The sequence below is a fragment of the Gadus morhua genome, chromosome 23 (assembly GCF_902167405.1).
Source record: "Gadus morhua chromosome 23, gadMor3.0, whole genome shotgun sequence".
Lineage (NCBI taxonomy): Eukaryota > Metazoa > Chordata > Actinopteri > Gadiformes > Gadidae > Gadus > Gadus morhua.
In genome coordinates, this window is record NC_044070.1 from 2,065,943 (window position 1) to 2,083,392 (window position 17,450).

The 17,450-nt window shown below is 46.2% G+C and overlaps 1 protein-coding gene across 2 annotated transcripts in view; it reads left to right on the forward strand.

Annotated features, from left to right (window-relative positions):
• Positions 1-16,070: 16,070 nt before the first annotated feature.
• oxsr1b (oxidative stress responsive kinase 1b) overlaps positions 16,071-17,450 on the forward strand; it is a 57,441-nt gene continuing 56,061 nt past the window's right edge. For both annotated transcript variants that reach the window (XM_030349305.1, XM_030349307.1), the window contains exon 1: positions 16,071-16,324. In XM_030349305.1, the coding sequence (XP_030205165.1) occupies positions 16,255-16,324 (70 nt within the window). In that variant the 5' untranslated portion in view covers positions 16,071-16,254. The remainder of the gene's footprint in view (positions 16,325-17,450) is intronic.

Here is a 17,450-nt window from a genome sequence, read left to right on the forward strand (position 1 = left end):
CTTCGAATGTAATTCAGACAGTTCAAGAGTCCTGCCGTATTCAAGGAGTTATTTTAATGTCTTATTAGTCTCCCTCAAACCGTATTTGCGCACCCTGGAGGACGTGCAGCTTTGAATGATTTGTGATTTTATTTCATTGTCCACATCACCAAACTCGCAGTGTTTCGCTAGCATGCGAAGTCTGGTATTATAAACATCTAGATTCTCATCAGGCAGCTGTGTTGCTTTCCTGAAAACGTAGACCTCGTACTGGACATTCTTTTTCGGCGAGAAGTAGTTGTTGAGTTTCGTTTTCACGCCTCTATACTTGTCTCCTTCTCCTGCCATTGTGTCGTAAATGTCGTGCACTCTTTCGCCGGCTATATGCAGCAAAAGGGCTTTCATTCTTGGATCTTCGATTATGTTCATAGCCGTGGTGTAGTTCTCGAATCTCTGAAGCCACTTAGTCCAACGCGGTCCGATAGAGCTGGGTTCGTTCTCGGTATCGAACGGTGGTATGGATGGGCCGTGTGCTAGCATTATGTTGACTATCTTGCTGCTAACTGACTAGCACACTTACTTTTCTTATCAGCTTAATCGCTTTCGCTCTGAACTTTCTTCCGCACGCAATATTCCGCTCTCCGGGAAAATGTCGGTGTAGTCGTTGTTAATCTTTGATCCTCGTCGCCAGTGTGGTATTTATGAGTAGCGTTAACGTAGCTTACTATGAATGATGAAACGGAGCTTTGCATGATGTTGCTTTATTGCTGGAGAACTCAACAGCGTCGCACCCCGGGCATCACATCCGGTTCGCGTTTATACTACCGTAATGACGTAAACAGTACGTGCAAGCTTATGGTGAACATTAACATTGATTCAGACTACTGGCGTGGTCTGAATATCACAGGCACTGTAGTGACTTTTTATAACGAAAAGTGTTTTAGTGAGAAAGGGATTTTTAGACTGGTTCAGCTGCTGCTCAATGACTCTCAGGTTCCTCTGCTTGCGATAATTGAGATTCACCATTTATACCCATTTATTCAAAAGATCCAAAGACAAAGAACAGGTGCATTACGGTATGATTTTTATAATATTGTTAATAGCCTAATAAACATTTCTGTTGTGTTAGTATTTAATTTTGTATGAGCTTGTTTAGCTATGTATGACAGTTAACAATGTTGGTAGAGGTCAGCAACCTTTTCAACATGCAGTGCCGGTTTGACATTTTCTTGTTAATGATTGTGCCTTAAGCAACAATATATTGAAAATTAAGCTGAATTATGACACAGCGACCAACAACATTTCCAGAAGACCTGGAATTGTAGGCCTACTATTTCCATATAGTCCACAATCATGCATCAACATTTAAAATGTTGTTTTGGTTGTTATATTTGCAACATGGGTTTACAAATTATAACTATTATGTCCCATCTTAAAACACCATTTTCAGAAACTCATTCAAAAACATAATTGCACTCTGAGAAATGTAAAAAACGAGGACATATGAGAATGTTGGAACCATCCACATCAATATCTTTAAGACATGTACAGCTTTGCAAAAGCATGTGAAGGCGATGCATACAGGCCACTTGCAACAATATTTTAAATAATTTCTTCTCTATTAATCACAACATAGGTTTAAAAACTATTAATTTATCCCACTTCAGAACACTGCTTTCTGTAACTAATTTAAACATATTTGCACTGGGAGGAAATGCCCAAAACAGAATAAAGTGCAAAAAAATCGGTAGTAATGATTATGCTGCCGCATTGTGAAGTGAATTTTTGTGCAGTTATTAATAAGTTATTAATTATTTTTTTTGCTAATGATTGCTAATGATTATGCTGCCCCGTGCCAGTGGTGGCACGCGTGCCAAGGGTTGCCGACCCCTGGTGTAGGCCTATTAAAAATATTTATGTGGGTAGGCTACTCCAACCTCGTTGCTGATATGTAAACATTTATTTGTATATAAATGATTGATTGCATTTTTCGTAAATAGTTGGATGGAATCTGTTTCTCAAGCAATACTATCGAACTGTATTGTTTTCTAGGCCAACGTACATTTACTATGTTGTTGATATTATATGTTATATGGAGCAATCTTTCATATTTATGAAGTTAACTTATACTTTCATGGCCGGTAATCAATGCGACTGCGTTCGCTCAGACCTCTCGCTTATGATGCTACAATGCTAACAATGCTAAAAAACAAGAATATTTCTGCCTCCGGTACGTCATGAACTAGGGCGTGGCTAGGCTCCCATGAGCCTGGAGGCATATCTCTCCTTGATGTTGCCCTGCGCCATAGAGTGGCGAGGTCACGCCCCTTCCGTTAGAGCTCATGGGACCTATGAGATCGAAAAATATGAATGGGTGTCAATGGAGAGAAAATAATTATTTTCTGGTCCCAGTCTTTATATGCCCTGGATTACACATATGTTGTTTGTGGATTTAAATGATAATCTTTCATGCAAAGAAAACTAAACATTTTCGTGAAGAAGTTTGATAATTTTAGGTTTTATGTGAGGCCGCTTTGTGAACTACAGCTCTTCGCTGCTCTCGACGCATATGATATACGTCACCACACCCGCACTTGGAACTCGGCACAGAGATGGCACATAGAGATGGCACATAACTAAAACTCTCCACATGCCCCGACTTATAGTGGTTTTCACCTCTTTCTATGCTTTTTTTTTCCTCGCCCCTGAAAAAAAGTGGTGAAGAGGAGCAGAGAGATCGCCATCTCATTCACCCAGGGGAACCTCCGCTCAGCCTGGCAGGGCCTCAAAACCATGGCTGCTGTTAACACCGTTGCTAACAACCACAAAACCATCCAGGTGGCGGGTAGTAGCTCTACATCTCTCCCTAACGACCTCAACTCCTTTTTCACCAGGTTTGAGACTGACAACTCCACCCAACTGGCAAATACATTAACAACACTGAAACCTGGTGACTCCACACTCACCTTTAAAACAGAGGAGGTGGTCAGAGCCCTCAGGAAGACCAGGGAGAACAGCTCTCCTGGCCCAGACAACATCAGTGGCCGCGTCCTGAGGTTCTGTGCTGAGCAGCTGGAGGGAGTGTTCCAAACCCTGTTTCAGAGATCCATGGACACCAGCACAGTCCCCCAGCTGTGGAAGCACTCTATAGTCATCCCCATCCCAAAGAAAAGCACCATCAACACTCTGAACGACCTCAGGCCTGTGGCCCTCACATCCCTGGTGATGAAGGCCATGGAGAGGGTCGTTAAAAAACACATCCTCACTGTAACCGACACCCTGATGGACTCACTACAGTATGCTTACCGCGCAGGCAGAGGTGTGGACGACGCAAAAGCATTCATCATTGACACTGTACACAAACATCTAGAGCGGCCCAACACATTAGCCAGACACTTGTTTATAGACTTCTCTTCTGCATTCAATACACTACAGCCCCACATCCTGGCAAACAAACTCACCTCCTACTTCCATCTAGACGACCAGCTCATCCGGTGGATACTGGACTTTCTAACCGACAGGTCACAGAGAGTCCGGGTCAACAACACCTTCTCCGACCTCCGACACACCTCGACGGGCTCCCCTCAGGACTGTGTGCTCTCACCTCTGCTCTTCATCCTCTATACAGATGACTGCAGATCCACACAGCCTCAGTGTCACCTGGTGAAGTACGCAGACGACACAGTTCTCCTGTCCCTGCTCTCAGGTCCTTCACAGCAGCATGGATCAGCTCTCCAGGAGTTTGTGGAGTGGTGCGACAGCTCATGCCTTGAGATGAACGTGAGTAAGACCAAAGAGATGGTGGTGACCTTTTCTAAGAGTGTGACGACCCTGGTGAGTCTTTGACTCCACCCTTGCTTTGACTCCACCCTAGCTGTTTGGTTTGCCTGTTCTCTCTCTCTCTCTCTCTTAATAGGTGATGCAGTTCAGGTGTGCCTGTGTTGGCAGCAGGTTAAAAGCCTGCTTTCACAACAGTCATGGTCGCTCCCTCCTCCCGGCGTGTTGGTTTTCTTTGTCCTTTGTTTGGTTACACACAGACTGACTTTTGCATGACACTTTGGGTTACTTTACATTTAACTGATTTACACCACACTTCTTTATCTTTATTCTATTTAATTATATGTAAAATTATCTTAATACTATAATAAATTCTCTTATTATTGTAAAACGGCGTGGTCTCCCCCATTTCATGTTGCATGCTAGAGCCAGCATGTGACATATGGGGGCTCGTCCGGGATCAATTTTCCAAAATTTGGTAAGGCAACTTAATTGTAAGTATGCTTTGTTTTGACTTGGCTGTATAGTTGAATTGGCTTTTGGATTGTACTGACGGGAATAAATTGCCTGTGCAGTCAAATTATCAGAAAATGGGGAGACACACGCTAAGTTTGTAGTTGGTAAATGATAATTTAGTGTTTTGGTGTTCATTGAGATTTCGTTGTTAATTTGGTTTGATAGTGGTTTGCTTTGGTTGATTTGTCGAGGAGGAGGAGTGCCATTTGGGAGGCTACCTGCGGTTTCTGACGTTTGCGTTGCAGGTAGGCGAATTGGGTGCAGGTGTAGTGGTAACTGTGGGGGGGTGGTAGGTTAGATTCTACCGGAGCACACGTGAACCCTCGCTAGGAATAGAGCGCTTACCGCTGTTTGTTGTTTTGTTTTTTTATTTTTGTGTTTGTTATTTTTGGTGTGTCGAACGCGCTGGGGTTGCTTGCAACTCAATTGCATGAGGGCACACTGAAGACCAGCTAGGAAAGAGCTAGGGCCGTGGTCTGAAGTTAGATGCGGGGCTGCTCTAGTCTGGGGGGGAAAGGGGTTGGTACACCTGTATTCAGTTGCCGGCTGCGCTATACACTGTCGCGTAATAGCCGTCAGCTTATTGGTCTCCCAACATTGGAAAAGAATTGTCACAATATCCATCCGAGCGCTTGTTAGTCAACATTCCTAGTATAAAATGGATTTGGATAAATTTTATGCGTCTCCATCTGAGTCACTGTTTGATAAGTTCACAAAGGAACAGTTAAGGAAAGTTGTCTGAACATTATCAATTGACTGATCTGCCGAGAGATCTTAAAAAAGAGGTCCTAAAAAATCGGGTTAGATCTGTGTTAGTAGAGAGGTCCATTATGGAGGTAATTCCAAGTGGGACAAATCCAAATGGCTCAGATGAAGTGTTCATTTCTGATAAAAATCCGGTTAGTTTTGAGCAACAGATGCAGCTTTTAAAATTACAGATGGAGCAAAAGCGGTTTGAGGCAGCAGAACGTGAACATCAACGTGAGAAAGATCGCGAAATGGAACTAAAACGTCTTGAAAGTGTTTTAGAACAGAAGCGTTTAGATATAGAGCTAGAAATGGAAAAAATGAAACGACAGGAAAGACATGAAGAAAGGGAAAGTGAGCTGCAGCGAGAAAAGTTAAGATTGGTGGCAGAGGGAAAGATGCGGGATACTGTTAATGAGGATTCTGGTTCTGGCATAGGGGGGAACATCTCAAGTATGATAAAGTTTTTACCCAAATTTAATGACCGAGACCCTGAAATTTTTTTCTCTCTATTTGAGGGCATTGCGGAAGAGCGAAATTGGAGTGATTTGGAGCGCACCTTGCTTCTCCAAACAGTTATTTCGGGGCGCGCTCAGGACGCCTACGTTGCGTTATCAGTGACCGAGCGAAAATCATACGAGTCTGTTAAAAACGCTGTGTTGAGGGTTTATGAACAAGTGCCGGAGTTTTACAGGCAGTGATTTAGAAACTGGAGGAAAGCTGACAGACAAACATACTCTGAGGTTGCCAGAGATCTGGTTAGTTATTTTGTTCGCTGGTGCTCCGCTGTTAATGTAAAAACATTTGAACAATTAGGTGAGTTGGTAGTCTTGGAGCAGTTCAAGAACATTGTCCCAGAACATCTTGCTATTTTTATCAATGACCACAAGGTTAAAACGGCCGCAGAGGCTGCCATTCTCTCGGACGAATATGCGTTGACTCATAAGGGAAAAAGTAAGGACTATGTCCAGAACAGGCATGTTAATCACACTCGAGATGACCGGACAAATGGGTACAATAGTGGGCCTGCGGCTAAACAAGGTTTCTCAAATCGAAATAAAACTGACCCTGAGAAGTGTAATTATTGCCTTGAACATGGTCACTGGAAAATAAATTGTCCGTCGCTTCTGAGTAAAAATAGAAATAAGTCCAACTTCAGCAAACCGAACTCCGCGAAGGGGCAGGGCTGCGCGGCACCTGTCCACCAGGTTAACCGTAAGATTTCTCAGGTGAACAGAGACCAACCAGATGGCACGGCTTCTGAAGGAGGTAAAGGCTGTGAGGGGCGTGACCATCCCGTAGAAGGCCCGTGTTTGTCGGAGTCTGCTGTGGGGGACGTGGGTGAAGGCTATGACCCATTTATTACGGATGGTTTTATTTCGTTTGTGGGTAGCTTGGATAAAAAGCCAGTAAAGATTCTGCGAGATACGGGTGCTACCGAAACATTTGTGTTAGAGTCCGTCTTGCCATTCTCGGCTCAGACAAGCACTGGGATGGTTGTCCTAATTAGAGGAATGGGAATGCATACCATGTCTGTTCCCCTCCACAAGATCGAACTTAGTTCTGAGCTTGTGCAGGGTGAAGTAATTGTAGGCGTGCGCCCTGCGTTGCCTGTACCAGGAGTGCATGTCCTTTTGGGGAACGTATTGGCAAGAGATCGTGTCTGGCCGAGTGGGCCAGCATTACCGGTAGTGACAGCCGCACCGACCAGGTCTGTTGAACAAGACGAGTGCGCTGCAGAATTTCCTGAAGTGTTCACTGCTTGCGCGGTGACACGGGCAAACAGTCGTGCACAGGCCGTGGATGGTTCAAGTGCAAATAAACGTGTAGGTCCACAGATACCAAATTTGCCATCAGCTTTAGATCGTGATGAGTTTATTCGGGCTCAGGAAGAGGATGATGGGTTAACAGAATTACGGGATGGGGCTTTGACAGGGGAAAAGCTGGAAAGCGCAGACAGCGGATATTTTAAGCATGATGGGTTGCTTGTGCGTAAATTCGTGTCCTTTAAGGAGGATCCAATTGAAACTTTATTGCAAATTGTTGTGCCAATGAAGTACAGGGAACAAGTGTTGCAGACAGCACATGGGGAGGGGGCTGGGCACTTCGGGGTGAGTAAGACGTATGATCGGCTACTACAGCATTTCTATTGGCCTCGATTGAAGCGTGACGTGGCAGCTTTTGTCAAAACATGTCATACTTGTCAAATAGTTGGTAAGCCGAATCAGTCTATCAAGCCAGCGCCCCTACATCCAATTCCTGCAGTGGGTCAGCCATTCGAACGTCTATTGATAGATTGTGTTGGTCCACTGCCTCCATCGAAGTCTGGTTCAATGCATTTGTTAACCGTAATGTGTCAAACGACGAGATATCCGGCGGCCTTTCCGATGAGGAGTATTAATACGAAGTCCATTGTTAAAGCTCTTTCTCAATTTATTTCAGTATTTGGTATTCCTCAAGTAATCGGATCGTGGCAGCAATTTCACCTCGAAAATGTTTGCAGAGGTTTTGACACAGCTTCGAGTGAAGCATAAAACGAGTAGCGCATACCATCCTCAAAGCCAAGGTGCTCTCGAGCGATTTCACTCGACCTTAAAGTCTTTGCTGCGCACATATTGTTCAGAGCTACAGCGAGATTGGGAGGAAGGCCTCCCGTGGTTGCTGTTAGCAGCACGGGAAGTGTCACAGGACAGTTTGGGTTTTAGCCCAAATGAATTGGTCTTTGCACACAAGGTTCGCGGTCCATTGTCCGTGTTAAAGGATGGCTTGCAGGTGGCAGCTCCACCGGTTAATCTTATAGATTACGTGCATGGGTTCCGCCGCAGGTTATTTTTGGCCGGGCGGTGCGCAAAGAAGAACATGGCTAAAGCTCAGACTCGCATGAAGGAGATTTTTGATCGACACGCAGAGAGTAGACTGTTTAGTCCGGGGGATCAGGTATTGGCGTTGTTACCAATCCCTGGCTCACCGTTTCGTGCAAAATTTTCTGGCCCGTATGATATTGTTCGCCAAGTCACGGAACAAGACTATGTAATAGCAACACCAAATCGAAGGAAGTCTTCTCAACTTTGTCACGTCAATTTGTTAAAACCATATTATTCTCCATCATCCAGGAGTGACGTGACTGTGGATAACGTGGGGTCTGCTGCGCTGGCAGTCGTGGGTGCAGTGTCGTCTTCTCCTATGGTGGCAGCTGATGGGGAGGATGAAGGTGCCCCTGATGACTGTGTGTTATTGCCACGACTAAAAAATTCTGAAATCTTAAACAATCTTGATGGCCTGTTGGGCCATATGTCTGAGAAGCAGAGGGAGGAGCTAAAATCATTGATTTTATCTTTTTCGTCTTTATTTTCCGATGTTCCAACATGCACCAATGTGATGGAGCACGACATAGACATCGGGGATGCTGCGCCGATTAGGCAGCGTTTCTACCGCGTCCCACCAGCCAAACAGAAAGTTCTGGAGACGGAGGTCCAGTATTTGATCGATAATGGGCTGGCAAAACCGTCGTACTCCAGTTGGGCGTCACCGTGTTTGTTGGTAGCAAAACCCGACAACACCTTTAGATTCTGCACTGATTACCGCAAGGTCAATACGGTAACTAAGCCTGACTCCTTTCCACTTCCTCGGTTAGAAGACTGTATAGACCGTGTGGGGGCTGCGAAGTACGTTACAAAATTAGATCTTCTTGAAGGGTATTATCAGATCCCACTAACCGCGCGCGCACAGGAGGTATCTGCTTTTGTCACTCCGTCTGGCTTATACACATATAATGTGATGAGTTTTGGGTTGCGTAATGCGCCCTCTAGCTTCCAGCGTCTTATGAATTATGTAACGTCTGGGCTGGAGGGGTGTGCAGTTTATCTGGACGATGTCGTGACAGTGGGTGATACTTGGGCCTTACATTTGTCAAGATTGGCGGCGTTGTTTGAGAGGCTCCAGGCAGCTAACTTAACGGTCAATTTAGCTAAATGTGAATTTGCGAAGGCTACAGTGACCTATCTGGGGAAGGTGGTAGGACAAGGAGAGGTACGGCCAGTGCGGGCCAAGGTAATGGCAATAGACAATTTTCCACCGCCTGTAACAAAAAAGGAGTTGATGCGCTTTTTAGGCATGGTGGGATATTATCGAAGTTTCTGTTTTAATTTTTCGACAGTGGTTGCACCCCTCACAAATTTGTTAAAAGGGAAAGCTCAGTTTGTCTGGACTGATGAGTGCCAAGGGGCTTTTGATAATGTTAAATTGTTGCTTAGCACTGCACCGGTCCTGGCGGCTCCCCAGCTTGACCGTCCGTTTAAAATCCAGGTGGATGCCAGCCAGGTCGGGGCTGGCGCAGTGCTTTTACAAACAGATGATCAGGAAGTCGATCGTCCAGTGTCTTATTTTTCAAAAAAATTCAATCAACATCAGTTGAATTACTCAACGATTGAAAAAGAGGCGCTGGCCCTTGTGTGGGCTCTGCAGCACTTCAATGTGTATGTAGGTGGAGGGGTGGTTCCTGTGGTTGTCTTTTCGGATCACAATCCATTGACTTTTCTGCACCAATTACAGAATCCAAATCAGCGCCTGATGCGTTGGGCGTTGTTTTTACAACCCTACAATCTACAAATTCGCCACATTAAAGGCGTGGACAATGTAATGGCAGATGCGTTGTCTCGTTCCCCGGATGGGGTGCGATAAGTGATTATGTGCATACCTTCACTAATTTCTCTCCTCTCTTGTCTCTATGCCCCTGTCCCTCTTAGATTACTTTTCCAGGGCCCGGAATTGCTGTGGGTCAGGAGGTTGGGTGACTGATTGTGTGTGAGGAGTGGTGAGAGTGTGTGTATGGGGGGGGTTTCTAGTTGATCCGGTAGGAGTGTTGATGTAACTGGTGTTGGTTGAGGGGTTGGGTAGTGCTTATGTGTTTGGGTTTTGTTTTTTTTGAATACCATAAGTGCAGAATCCCACTTAGGTGGGCTTCTGTCTTAAGGGGGGGGATGTGACGACCCCGGTGAGTCTTTGACTCCACCCTTGCTTTGACTCCACCCTAGCTGTTTGGTTTGCCTGTTCTCTCTCTCTCTCTCTTAATAGGTGATGCAGTTCAGGTGTGCCTGTGTTGGCAGCAGGTTAAAAGCCTGCTTTCACAACAGTCATGGTTGCTCCCTCCTCCCGGCGTGTTGGTTTTCTTTGTCCTTTGTTTGGTTACACACAGACTGACTTTTGCATGACACTTTGGGTTACTTTACATTTAACTGATTTACACCACACTTCTTTATCTTTATTCTATTTAATTATATGTAAAATTATCTTAATACTATAATAAATTCTCTTATTATTGTAAAACGGCGTGGTCTCCCCCATTTTATGTTGCATGCTAGAGCCAGCATGTGACAAAGAGGCAGAGAGAGCTGGCCGCAGCATCCATCATCTCAATCCACGGGAGGCCGGTGGAGCTGGTGGAGGAGTATAAATACCTGGGCACCATCTTCGACAGCCAGTTGAAATTCTCCTCCAACACTGAAGAGATCCTTAGGAAGTGTCATCAGCGGAAGTATCTCTTAAGGAAACTAAATTCCTTTGGAGTCAGCAAAAACATACTGCTTACTTTCTATTACTCCTTCATTGAAAGCATCTGTACATTTTCCATAACTTGCTGGTTCCACTCCATCACCCTCCAAAACAGAAACCGCCTGGAGAGTACGGCCAGAGTTTGCTCTAAAATAATTGGACTTTCAACAAGAACTCTCTCCTCCATCCACGACCAGCAAACACTCCGGTTAGCCAACAGAATTATGCAGGACCCCTCACACGCTCTACACCCCGCCTTTGAGTGGCTCCCCTCAGGGCGCCGACTACGCTGCCTCGGCTTCAGGACACAGAGGAGAAAAGCAACTTTTGTTCCCAAGGCTGTTCACCTCCTCAACTCCTCCTAAACCCCCCACCCGGGCTTGTGCCCTCCCCACATTGACTGGTGAAGCCGTGAACTCTGTTTTACCATCTCACTCCCATTAACTGTTACAACATAAATACCTCGCCTCAATTCATCTCAAATGTATTATAACCGGCATGGTATTTCTTAACTGATTGCACTTTATATTTATGTCATATTTGACACATTTTACACTTTTAAGAGTCAGTTCTCCATTTATAAACATGCACTTTGCATATTTTATACATATTTATATAAATGTGTGTATTTGTAGACACCTGTGCTTGTGCGTATTGTCTGCCAGGTAGCAATGCTGTGTTTTATTTTGTTTTTTGTTTGGACATGGCCCTGTCCTTTGTAATGCTGCTGCTATGTGCCCTCAATTGCCCCCTGGAGACAAATAAAGTTTTTTTGAATTTGAATTTGAAAAAATTTCTGTGCCGAGTTCCAAGTGCGGGTGTGGTGACGTATATATCATATGCGTCGAGAGCAGCGAAGAGCTGTAGTTCACAAAGCGGCCTCACATAAAACCTAAAATTATCAAACTTCTTCACGAAAATGTTTAGTTTTCTTTGCATGAAAAATTATCATTTAAATCCACAAACAACATATGTGTAATCCAGGGCATATAAAGACTGGGACCAGAAAATAATTATTTTCTCTCCATTAACACCCATTCATATTTTTCGATCTCATAGGTCCCATGAGCTCTACCGGAAGGGGCGTGACTTCGCCACTCTATTGAGCAGTTTACATGGGAATCGATCTCATAGGTCCATGGGCTCTACCGGAAGGGGTGTGACTTTATAGAAGTGGAAGACGTTGCTGGAACCTCACATCCCTTTACCATGGACATATTATAGAATGGACAGCGGATTCCAAAATGGCGCCCATTCATTCCTATGAAAACTGCTCAATGTCGCGGGCAACATCAAGGAGATGTTTGATGTTGCCATGATGCTTCCGCATCATGGGAGCCTAGCCACGCCCTAGTTCATGACGTACCGGATGCAGAAATATTCATTGTTTTCTAGCATTGTTAGCATTGTAGCATCCTAAGCGAGAGGTCTGAGTGATCGCAGTTGCATTGTTTACCGACCATGGAAGCATAAGTTTACTTCATAAATATAAAAGATTGCTCCATATAACACCAACAACATAGTAAATGTATGTAGGCCTAGAAAAAATACATCATCTCATCTCATCTCATCGTCATCCGCTTATCCGGGGTCGGGTCGCGGGGGGAGCAGCTCAAGCAGTGAGCCCCAGACTTCCCTTTCCCGGGCCACATTGACCAGCTCTGACGGGGGGATCCCGAGGCGTTCCCAGGCCAGTGTTGAGATATAATCTCTCCACCTAGTCCTGGGTCTTCCCCGAGGTCTCCTCCCCACTGGACGTGCCTGAAACACCTCCCAAGGGAGGCGCCCAGTGGGCATCCTTGCCAGATGCCCGAACCACCTCAGCTGACTCCTTTCTAAGTAAAGGAGCAGCGGCTCTAATCCGAGTTCCTCACGGATGGCTGAGCTTCTCACCCTATCCCTAAGGGAGACGCCAGCCACCCTTCTGAGAAAACTCATCTCGGCCGCTTGTACCCGCGATCTCGTCCTTTCGGTCATCACCCAACCCTCATGACCATAGGTGAGGATAGGAACGAAGATCGACCGGTAGATCGAGAGCTTTGCCTTGCGGCTCAGCTCTCTTTTCGTAACAACGGTGCGGTAAAGCGAACGCAATACCGCCCCCGCTGCTCAGATTCTCCGGCCAATCTCACGCTCCATAGTACCCTCACTCGCGAACAAGACCCCGAGGTACTTGAACTCCTTCACTTAGGCTAAGGACTCATTTCCTACCCGGAGTAAGCAATCCACCGGTTTCCTGCTAAGAGTCATGGCCTCAGATTTAGCGGTGCTGATCCTCATCCCAGCCGCTTCACACTCGGCCGCCAGCCGATCCAGTGAGTGCTGAAGGTCACAGGCCGATGATCCAATGAGGACCACATCATCTGCAAAAAGCAGTGACGAGATCCTCAGACCACCGAACTGCAACCCCTCCCCACCACGACTACGCCTCGATATCCTGTCCATGTATATCACAAACAGGATTGGTGACAAGGCGCAGCCCTGGCGGAGACCAGCACCCACTGAGAACGAAACTGACTGGCTGCCGAGGACGCGAACACAGCTCTCGCTTTGGGAGTACAGAGATTGGATGGCCCTGAGGAGAGACCCCCTTACCCCATACTCCCGCAGCACCTCCCACAGTTTCTCCCGGGGGACCCGGTCATACGCCTTCTCCAGATCCACAAAACACATGTAGACCGGATGGGCATACTCACAGGCCCCCTCCAGGATCCTTGTGAGAGTGAAGAGCTGGTCCGTAGTTCCACGTCCGGGGCAAAAACCGCATTGTTCCTCTTCAATCTGAGGTTCGACGATCGGCCGAACCCTCCTTTCCAGCACCTTGGAGTAGACTTTACCAGGGAGGCTGAGAAGTGTGATAGCCCGGTAATTGGCACACACTCTCTGGTCCCCCTTTTTGAACAGGGGAACCACCACCCCGGTTTGCCACTCCTTTGGCACTGTACCCGACTCCCACGCGATGTTGAATAGGCGTGTCAACCATGACAGCCCCTCAACACCCAGAGCCTTTAGCATTTCTGGCTGGATCTCATCAATCCCTGGGGCTTTGCCACTGCGGAGATGTTTGACTACCTCAGTGACCTCCACCAGGGAAATTGACGACGAAACACCATCAACCTCGAGCTCTGCCTCCAACATAGAAGGCGTGTTATTCGGATTCAGGAGTTCCTCAAAGTGTTCCTTCCAACGTCCGACAACCTCCTCAGTTGAGGTCAACAGAGTCCCATCTTTACTGTACACAGCTTGGATGGTTCCCTGTTTCCCCCTCCTGAGGTGCCGGATAGTCTTCCAGAAACACTTTGGTGCCGACCGAAAGTCCTTCTCCATGGCCTCTCCGAACTTCTCTCACACCCGCTGCTTAGCCTCCGACGCGGCAGCAGCTGCAGCCTTTCGAGCCTGTCGGTACCCTGCAACCGAGTCAGGAGACCCCCAGGATATCATATCCCGGAAGGCCTCCTTCTTCAATCGGACGGCTTCCCTGACCACCGGTGTCCACCACGATGTCTGAGGGTTACCGCCCCTTGAGGAGCCTAAGACCTTGAGGCCACAGCTAGCCAACGCAGCTTCAGCTATGGAGGCTTTGAACACCGCCCACTCCGGCTCAATGCCCCCAACCTCCACAGGAATGCCAGAAAAACTCAGACGGAGGTGTGAGTTGAAGATACCTAGGACGGGGGTCACCTCCAGACGTTCCCAATTCACCCGCACTACTCGTTTGGGCTTACCAGGTCCATCCGGAAATTTCCCCCATTCCCTGATCCAACAGATTCCTTCCAACTATTTATAGAAAATGCAATCAATAATTTATATACAAATAAATGGTTACATATCGATCAGCAACAAGGTTGGAGTAGCCTTACCACATAAATAATTGTAATACACCAACTGTCACACAGCTAAACAAGCAAATGAAAAATTAAATACTAACGCAACTGAAATGTTTATTAGGCTAATAACAATAATATGAAAATGATACCGTAATGCACCATTCATTGTCTTTGGATCTTTTGAATAAATGGATCAATACATGGTGAATCGCAATGATCGCAAGCAGAGAAACGTGAGAGTCATTGAGCAGCAGCTGAACCAGTCTAAAACACTTTTAGTGATTAAAAAAAAGACAAAAAAACTGAGCTGTGCACTAGGCCCTCTCGAATGCCGGGCCGAAACAACATTTATCTCACTATGACTCCTTTCAGCTGCCCCTCCTTCTCCAGCAAAAAATAATAACATAAAACAGCTAATAAACTGCTTGAGGTGGCGTTTTGAAAAGAGAAAAGTTCAAAAAATGTAGTACATGGCATAAAGATAATTATGAGCCTTTGATTGATATCCAGACATTTTTTGCGGAGACACATTCCTGTTCCCCACTTGTATTGGTGTGAACGGAGATATCTACTTCTGGGCCCCTTGAATCGAGGGACCCGTCCACAGCCCGCTTAAACAGCTGCAATACCAGGCTTGGCCGCTGAGCACTGGTGGATTGCTTAAAGGGACACAGTGTAACATTTTAAGTCATTTATTACCTCAAATCAACGTATTTATTCATAAATAAGTCCTCATTGGTCTAAATTTTCTCTGCCAAAAATCTCACTTATCCTCCTGAGTGAAGAATAATGTAGTTACATAGGACGGGTAAGCTTTATGGAGGCTTCCATGTTCTTCCGGTCTATGAACTGCTGAGAGGGACAAAAAGCACTACGTGGTACAGGAAATGCAAACGCGTTTTCACTCTGAGCCAGCATGAATGATGACTGAAATAATTCACTATCTTGCTCGAGGAGTAATTACTCATACGTCATTAGCCTACACTAATGATTAAATGCAGTTTGAAATTTGTTTTAAATAACAAACCTCATCATCACTCAAATGACTCGATGAGGTAGTATTGGATGTCATGACATAGATTCTTGGCACATACTGCCCACCGTAGTTTTTGAACAAGCGAGCACTATCAGTTTGAATGCAATATACAATCGTACCACTAGATGGGAGTATTTTTTACACAGTGTCCCTTTAAGTATGCACTGCTCCTGGGGGCTTGCCCTTTACTGACAGCCACTGCCCGCCATTACTAGTGTGGGAAACTAATGTGCTTGAAATCATTATATAGGAGTGTTTCACTTACAGCCAATTGTATTGCTGGTCATTCTAAAAGTATACAGTGCAACAAGCAAGTTAATTGAATTACATTTTTCTAGTGTTCCAGTCTCGACTTGAACAACATATTCGCCGTTATGTGTTAATTTACCTGATATGTTTTTGATCAGTCCAAAGGTTTTCACCTTCGATGCTTATATTAGGCCACCAAACATGTACGCCAGATGAGCCACGTACAGTACCATATATAAGGGCACCCAACATGGCCGCCCGGCGAGCCCACATTCAGTATATAAATATTAGGAACACCCAACATGGCCGCCGGGTGAGCCCACATTCAGTATTTAGGTAGGAACACCCAACATGGCCGCCGGGTGAACCCACGTCCTGCCGGAGGAATGCGGTGGGCGGGGCGGTCGGCGTGTGTCAGACTTGGGGATGACAGGAGTGCTGCTGCTGCAGGATCGCGAGGAAGGGAAGTGTCGCCCTCTAACCTGCTGGAATTACTTTGAACTATCTTCCCATCCAGTTTTTGGACCGAGCATCTTTCCTTCCCAACCAACGCGGCTCAGAAGACCTTGAGTCATGTCGGAGGACCTGAGCTCCCAGCCCTGGTCCATCAACAAAGACGACTATGAGCTCCAGGAGGTTATCGGTAGGTGAGCCTAGCCGGTAGCTTCACTAGATGTTATCTGCATGTGTGTCATAAGCATTGCGGTAGTTGTGTTCTTCAGTGAGCTGTGTGGATTTCCCACAGAAAGGCGGGGTGAGACAGGGTTGATAGTGAGAGGCATACCCCTTCACCTAGGCTGAGTCTGGGGAAGGTCCTGGGGAGAGGCAGACCCCCTCACCCGATGTGACTCTGGGGACGGTCCTGGGGAGAGGCAGATTCCTTCACCCGGGCTGAGACAGGGGACAGTCCTGGGGAGAGGCAGACCCCTTCACCCGGGCTGAGACAGGGGACGGTCCTTAGGGAAGGCATAAACCTTCACCCGGGCTGAGATACCAGTTTGGGCTGTGAATTTGAATATTCGTTCAACCCGTGGGTTTAATAATTTTACCCTAAGAGAATGTGCCTTTTTTGCCTGAAATTATTATTTTTTTAAATTTATTGTTGAAAATGTAAAACTTATACAAAGTGATAGAAACCCAGAGCTTTCAATGGGTACTTCATTTACGAATCGAATAGAGCAACTTAATCCAGTGTTCCCCAAGGGGATCCGGTCCTGGGAGCTCTCGGGTCCTGGGTTGTTCCGGGTCCTGGAACTTTCTGGGTCCTGGTTGGTCTCAGATCCTGGGTCTTCCCGGGTACTGGGTGGTCCCGGGTCCTCGGTGGTCCTGGTTCGTTTCGGGTCCTCGTTGTTCCTGGGTGGCTTGGTTGGTCTCGGATCCTTGGTCGTCCCGGGAAAATCGGGTGATTGAATTAATGATCTCCCTGCTTTTGACATGAGGAGTAGGCCTATTTAAAGTATTTGCCCTGCATCTTTTGGGCTTTGGTCAAGCGCGTTTTTTAATCCATAAGCCTCTTATGTAAACCAATACTCGATTCATAGGTGAAACAAAGATGGCATGAATCATAGGGAAATATGGTAATTTTCTTTACTGAGAAGTAGCTGCAGATGCCTATAATGTGCTAACTGTTGTGTTGCCCTCGGGGTACTGAACGGGTTGGTGCTGAGCCTTTATACTAAACACTTTCTGCACACCATTGTGTATATTTGTACAGGAGTTGTATTTAGCTTACCTGTGCTTCACATCTCCCCTCGGTTTTTGTAATCTTT